Source organism: Plasmopara halstedii (genome assembly GCF_900000015.1).
Source record: "Plasmopara halstedii genome assembly, contig: Scaffold_3060, whole genome shotgun sequence".
Classification (NCBI taxonomy): Eukaryota; Oomycota; class Peronosporomycetes; order Peronosporales; family Peronosporaceae; genus Plasmopara; species Plasmopara halstedii.
In genome coordinates, this window is record NW_020189964.1 from 1,957,478 (window position 1) to 1,964,840 (window position 7,363).

Genomic DNA, 7,363 nt, shown 5'->3' on the forward strand with positions numbered 1-7,363 from the left:
CAACAGAGCACGATAATCCCCAACGCGAGGCAGTGGGTGCACAAAGTGCTCAAGACTTTCGAGGTCTTTCGTACAGCGGTAGACAACCTCGGAGATCCATGCTCGGCAGAATGCAGATAGCGACGGACTTTGTCCTCCAACACTCGAAGAGCATCTCGAGATGCCACTTCGGCGAGATTGCCCAGACGTCGTAGACGTTTATGATAAGAAGGATCATGACGCCTAACGTCGTTTTGCGCACCGCGCTTCTCGGTAGTAGCCCGAAAAGCCGAAGGGCCATGCGCTGATCTCAAGCTATGGCCCTGAGCAGCTGTGATCGTAGACTTACCCGTGTGAGAAACCACAGTTCTCGCGAAAGCGTGATGGATAGCTCCATATGTCACAGGGCGACAATACGCAGGAAGTCGGCGTTGCGCCTTAAATTTGGCAAACTCAAATCTAAGATGGCGCTTAACGCGCACGTCCACTTTCTTGTGACTTCGCTGTAAGGTAGACAGCGAAGATAGTCTCCGGTACCGCTGCACCCATCGCTCAAAGCGCACATCATCATCTGCAGCGGTTTCGCCAGGGCGAGCACCACAGAGATTGTCCGCAGGAGCACCACCTTTTTGATCTCGATGTCGAGTGCGGTACCGATCCATTGGGAGCTCTTGGGATACCAAAAGGAGTTCGCAGAGCTTTCCGCTGATCAAGCTAGCTTGTGTAGTGGCCGGAGGCCCGACTACGTAGACGCATAATGATCGAGTGATCGTGTCTTTTGCTTTAGTAGCGTCATCCTCCGAGCGGAAGCCGTATTTTACTCGAGTGTGTAAGACCGAAGTGGATACGAGAGCAGGAGAGCCGCCCTGTGAACAGCTTTCAATTGCTGCTCCTGTGCCTCGTCGAAGCAATTCGTTATAACACAACTTCTCCCGGAAGCTGAGGGGTCGAGGAACGGACCTTGTCTTTGCAGTGTTAGAGCTAAACTCACGTCTCGCTTTTGGCGCACTTCATCATCCTCGTCATCCCATGCTGGGAAAGGAGTGTCCGACTTGTAGCCAACTCCCTTTTATTCCTCGACGAGGAAACCTGTCGCCGCGGGCAGGCGCGGTGTGTTTCGCCCATTTGCCGACGGCTTGGGATGTGCTTCCCGTGAAGCTGCGGACGTACTGTCCGGAGATGCACCCTGTGCAGAAGAAGAGGGCTTTGCCCGCGGACGCCTCGCTACCAGCTAGGTTGGGTGTTTTGTGTGTCGTAGACACAGTGCTCATAGAGCTGATAAGGTTTAGAAATGATCTTATGTACGTGGAGATGTCTCAGACACGCGAGCCTCGTATGAGGCGACCATTAAATGTGAGTTGACGAGATTCACAATTTTAATGGGGGAGAGCGTAAAGGTCACGCGTGCCCTTGTGATAAAGGGCGGGTCGCACAATCTTGTGCGACCGCATGTATGTGTGTATTGCACCGTCAGTGTACTAACACAGTGACCATAATAAGAAGCCATCACATGGCAGGATTGCCAGTTGTATTGCATGTTACAATATTGTTTTGATTTCGCTATATTAATCAGTTATTACTATATTTATTAGGAAAAACTAGAGTTTTAGATATTTGCAGCAGAGCCGCAAATATCTTAAACGGAAGAGCGTCTTTACCTTGGTTAAGGTTTCAAGTACTCTTGGAGGTAGCGGATTGCAATTCACTACACTTGTACTGGTTCTATTATAAAACGTAGGTCGGTGGCCTTAGCTTAGCTTCCTCTAAGCAAAGATCTTCAGCAGGCCTGCAGAACTTCTCGGTTTAATTTGGGCGATGCCGCCTATATCTAAATCAAGAGATTTTTATCCATATTGTAAACCTAATCAAATGTATAACTACTGGATGGTCTAGCCATATACTGACTTCTTGTTTAAGTGTAAGCGCACCAGTGCGTATCACAACACTATTGTGTATCCCACACAAGTATGTCATTACACCATATTGTGTGACCCACCCGTTACAGTATACGTACCGTATCGTGGTGTCCATTGTACTTACACTATTGCCCATAAAAGATTAGAGTCAAACTCACAAGAACCAAAGTATAGAAGTACAATATTAAGTGTTGTACGGATACGGGAGTGATATTAAGGAGAGAAGAGATCTATGGGAAACGTTGACTACAAGATAATCCAAAATGACGAAATTTTCTATTAGACCCATATCATGAGATGCAATAGATAGATACAACTAAGAATTAGTGTAATTTGACTCATTGCAAATATATGTCACTCTTGAAACAAGACAGCAAACAAGGTACTCAGTTTCTCATCCATATGTTAAGTCGTGCATAATACACAGCAAAAGATTGATAGAGATTCTAGCTTCGCTTCTAGATGAAGCGAAGGATCCATTATTCGCTCATTTGTTTGTTGACACGGGTGCACAGCAACCCTGTCGCACATTCTCGGTGAGATTGTTAGAGTGGAAAGTGTAACTTTTTTGCTTGAAATTGCAATTGGGTAGCAGGGTTGTGTCAGATACCCAACAGAAATCAAAATTTAATTTCATGGCGTCCAATCCTGGCGACGATCAGCGTGTGAGCGAACTGTTTGCCCAAGTTGTCGGGAAGTCTAAATCCATTGTCCATGGATTTCTTTCCATGGATACGGCGTCCGACTCAGCCGCCGTGCAGCTTATTTGGAGCAAAATGGATTTGGTAAACAATGTGACGTACAAGTTTCACCATTGTCACCACGTCAGTGCTCTCAGTCAAAATCCAAAAGTTCATTCCTCAGGATTCCCTACTGAGTATTCCTGCGATTACACGACTGTGTCTCCCTCTGGAAAGCGCATAGTGATAGTAAAAGTGGAGAAATCAAAGGAAGATAGCGCACCCGAGGGCATTTTTTGTGGTAATTAGTGGTCTTACTTCATATTTACGCGTTTAATGCTGACGCTTGCGTAAATACAATTTTGTGGGTAGTGTTCGAAGAGAACAAGTTAGTATCCTCATTCAAGGCCCCAAAGACGCTGCACGGAGCTATCTACCTTGGAGAACGAGAGGGTGGCATCGCTTGGTCGAATGATGAGAACACGATCGCATACGTTGCAGAAAAAAAAGTGACTGAGTCACCAGCGTATTGGAAAAATGTTAACAATGAGCGCGAAGAGGAGGGAATGTCAAAGTGTACGACTCTCCATGCTGGGACCAAATTTAAATATGTTGACGACTGGGGTGAACAGTATGAAGGCAAGAAGACAGCGTCGATTTATCTGGCCACTCTCGCGACTGGGAAGATTCAAGAGGTGAAAGGTGTGCCAGAGAATTTAACTTGTGCAGATGTGGCATTCGTGCCCGGAGACAACGGGTTAGTGTTCGCAGCTACCGAGACGAACAAGCCCAAGCGATTAGGTATCGTATATTGCCACAACCGACCAATTACACTTTATCATGTAGTGTTGGACAAGAAAAATGCAACAAATAATGTTGTCAAGAAGGTGGAGTTGCAATTTAGTGATGAAGGGAGCAAAGAAGTTGGGACGATGAGAAGTCCGCGCTTCTCACCAAATGGCAAGCAGCTGGCATTCCTTGCGACCCGAGACATTGCCACCCATAATACGTGTAGCTTCTTGTGTGTAATGGACTGGGTTACGAAACAGACCTCCACTGTCATCCCCATCAAAGATGAACCTGAGAAGTCAATGATCGATATCACCAAAGCATTCAATGGCTTGTTTATCACTTCATTGCGTAGAAACGCGTGGTCATCGGACAGTAAAAGAATTTTCATCGAGACTCAGGTAGCCTCTCGGGTCGTTTGGAAATACGTCGACGTTGCTACAAAAACCCTTATCTCTCCTGAATACGTTGAAGGCTGCAAAATTGCAGTTGAAACCGTGCTGGATCGCAAAGACGACCATTTTTTAGTGCTGGTTATGTCTCCACTACGTCCTGGTAGTGTTTTTCTGGTGCACATTGATCCAGCTACTGGAAGACACATGCGAAAGCCCCTTTCCATCGACGATCAAAAAGGGGCCACAGCGTTCATTAAGAGCTGGAAAGTTATATCTATTCCAGCGTTCGTGTCAGATCGGCCCGCTGCTGCTGATAAGAAGATATTCGAAATTCCAGCTGTGTTGGAAGATCTCGTAATTCCGTCGGTATCAAGTTCAGCTGATTATGAAGTGACTGTAGTTATTCCAAACTGCACCCCACCACGTGACGGGTATCCCGTCATCTTGGAGTTACATGGCGGACCACACAGTAACTCTTCTGTCATGTACCGAATTCTGTCTGATTTTTGGGCTGCCCTGGGTTTTGCTTCTATTACAGTCAACTATCGAGGCAGTACTGGATTCGGAATGAAAGCGCTGGAGTCATTAATCGGCAAAGTTGGTACGCAGGATGTGTACGACTGTCACTATGCACTCAAGTATGTTTTGGATAATAGTTCGAAACTGGGTCTGTCTCTGGACCAAAACCGAGTGCACTGTTCTGGAGGCAGCCACGGAGGATTTCTCGCCGCGCATCTCATTGCACAATTTCCAGGATTTTACAAGTCTATGGTAACCCGTAACCCAGTGACAAATATGGCGAGTCTATTTTACACGTCAGATATTCCAGAGTGGGGACTCGCGTGTGCAGGCATCCAGCGGTTTGAATATATTCATACATCTCAGAAACTGCAAAATTCTAGTAGCAATCTGCCACCATTGACGTCAGAAGCGCGTCTGGCAATTCTAAGCAAATTGTGGCAGCATTCACCCGTCAGCAACGACTTGACTAGAGTAAGGACGCCGACCCTTTTTGGATTGGGTGGAAAAGATAAACGTGTGCCACCGAATCAAGGATTGGAATTTCGAGCGACTATCGCAAGCTACAATGTGCCGACACAACTCCTTTGGTACCCAAATGACTCGCACCCACTGGGCTCCGTCGAAGCGTTTGGTGATTTCTCTGTTAATTGGGGCCTGTGGGTGATCCGACACAATCCCAAGTAGATGATTTGCGCAATTTTCGATCAAATCAGTAAGTCGAAAAGTTGTTGTGGAGATGTATATGTCCCTCGTACGTGCGCACCTCAATCACGCCAGCAAATCCTCTAGTCGTAAAACACCAACTTTTGTTGCGCTTGATGAAATGCAGCGCAAGTAGGGCCATACGGCTACAGTGGTGTAAAGAGTTTTTTGTCAGGTTAGGGATGAAAAGAATTATCAGGTCTTGTAGGTGTAGGTCTTAGCCCACTAAGTACTTTTTGATCTATAGAAAATAAGACTTCTGTTAACTCAAGCTTTGATTTTAATGGGAAAAGAGGATAGATCTTTTAAATCCACAAGCACAATCGTGGAAGTCTCGGAAAACGAAGGCACGGTAATAAGCCGCACTTGCTGACCATTAAGTCCTGTAAATACAGATAGCTGGTTAACCTCGCAATTGTAAAACATGGTCAAACCTCACCTTTTATTAAACGGGTGCTGAAGCACGGCTGGTTACCCGTGAAATAAACGTGTGGACAGGTTTCAAAGATGAACGGATCTTCATTTGCCATGGGAAAACACGCAAGAATATCGGGAGCAGTCGGAGCTGCGTGACACCACTCGACACATCGTTGCAAGTAGTCCAATGCACGTTCTTGCTCTCTTTGCTCTTCATCGAGATGTTTAGCCATGTCATCGTTATTATTGTCATGACCAGGAAGTGTACATTGCAACATGCTGCGCAGAGGTTGACCAGCATCTCCAAACAGCTGAACGCCACCAATTTGTGCCTCGTACGGGTTCGTGACACATCGAAAACTCTTGAACCGCGAGCTACGCGGGAACAAACACGGATGAAAACTCTGTTGTGGTAGCGTGTAATTGCTAGGATCCGACGCTCCAGGCATGAGATCCACACACATGGTAGCAGCTAAAGTCGATACAATTTCGTCTGCATTTCTCAGAGGTTCAACCTCCAGAGCTAATTCCCCAGCTGTCTTACGCTTGAGCGTTGGTACTTGTATTTCCCCACTCTCTGCTTCGAGAGTATTTCCAGCAATTATTGTTCGAACAATGTTCGATACAAACTGCAGTTCGCTTTGCGTGCCCAAACGCCCTGCCAGATAGTCGACAAGAATGTGATTCCGAAGCGGTTGCCCGTCATTGTTGCGCCCAATATTCAACCCGGATATCAAGGCCACATATTGACTATCTTGCCTTGTTGGCAGAGGATGCTGGGGTGGAAACGATGGAACATATATCTCTTTGACGTGGAAGCGACCATCAGATCCGCCTTGATTTACGTAACCACGAACCCCAAGCACAACGCCTGTGACGAATTCAGCAACTTTGATATCTCCTACGAGTTGCACACGACCACTTTCGTCTTCAAGAAGCAATTCGTCTTCTTTTGTGGCAAGAGTTTGTTTGATTGTCTCGATAGGAGAGACACCATCTTCACTTAAAAGCGCGTCAAATAGATCTGGTTTGGCTTCCAGCACTTTAAGCAATGTACCAATAAGCACACACTCTTGGCCGTCAGTCCTTAAGTCGATCACTTTTGCTAACACTGGAACACGATTATTTGTGCGCTTCTGAACTTGAACATGCACTACATCACGCAATTGTTGCAGTCGACTCACGTAGATGTGCGAAAATTGCTGAGTGTATGACTTTTGCTTCAGCACAAAGCGTTGGTACGTGGGCGTGTACTCTATCGAATTTCGTGAGATCTATTGATGTGGCATTGTATGTTGCATGTTAGCTCGGTGGCAATGGAAAAGAAACTAGTGTTAAGCAGAAGATCTGGTGACGAGGACGTACCATTTCCTTTGGTACTGCAGTGTGACGTCCGAAAATGTTAGGATCTATGGCCAATCAGAAAAAAGAGACTCACTTTCTCGGTCAATAATACTGGAGAGATAGTCGAATTATATAATCTCATACTTCTCATCATACTCGTCCAATTGTTGGGCAAGACACGCCTCAACAGTGCACATCCAAAGTAACTAAGCATCTACGATTGCTATACACCTCAACTGTCAGACGTTGTAATGGGGTACGCACTTGCCGATCGGACAAGCGATCAAACCTGATACTATAGCAGCCCCATCCATACTAGTAATTGCCATCAATTTTGGCCAACCAAATATCTCGATTGCGTGCACTTAAGTAAAATTCAGTACAATTGTACAAAATTCACATCAAACCTTGGTGTAATTGGTACTTATGAAAGTGAAAGATACGTGGGCTGTCAGTTGAAAGTTGCTATGTATTATTATCTTATTACACGGCTATGCCTACTCGGCCCTGACTAAGATATTACATTGCTTCAATCCGCTGGGGTATTTTTTACTTGACTTTTTGTACGAGTCGCCATCCCGAAGTCCTTATTGGCTGTTGTCGGTAATATTTTGCATGT

At 45.9% G+C, this 7,363-nt stretch overlaps 2 protein-coding genes across 2 annotated transcripts; one reads left to right on the forward strand and one right to left on the reverse strand.

Moving 5' to 3' along the window:
* Window positions 1–2,530: 2,530 nt before the first annotated feature.
* Window positions 2,531–4,965, forward strand: PHALS_06895 (acylamino-acid-releasing enzyme; the record flags this gene model as incomplete). The annotated part of the gene is made up of 2 exons (XM_024720266.1): window positions 2,531–2,876; window positions 2,948–4,965. 2 exons carry the CDS (start codon window positions 2,531–2,533, stop codon window positions 4,963–4,965), a joined length of 2,364 nt encoding a protein of 787 aa, XP_024585482.1.
* Window positions 4,966–5,250: 285 nt separating this feature from the next.
* PHALS_06896 (dna polymerase alpha epsilon subunit) lies at window positions 5,251–6,895 on the reverse strand (the record flags this gene model as incomplete). The annotated part of the gene is made up of 4 exons (XM_024720267.1): window positions 5,251–5,366; window positions 5,423–6,674; window positions 6,766–6,809; window positions 6,889–6,895. 4 exons carry the CDS (start codon window positions 6,893–6,895, stop codon window positions 5,251–5,253), a joined length of 1,419 nt encoding a protein of 472 aa, XP_024585483.1.
* Window positions 6,896–7,363: the final 468 nt, after the last annotated feature.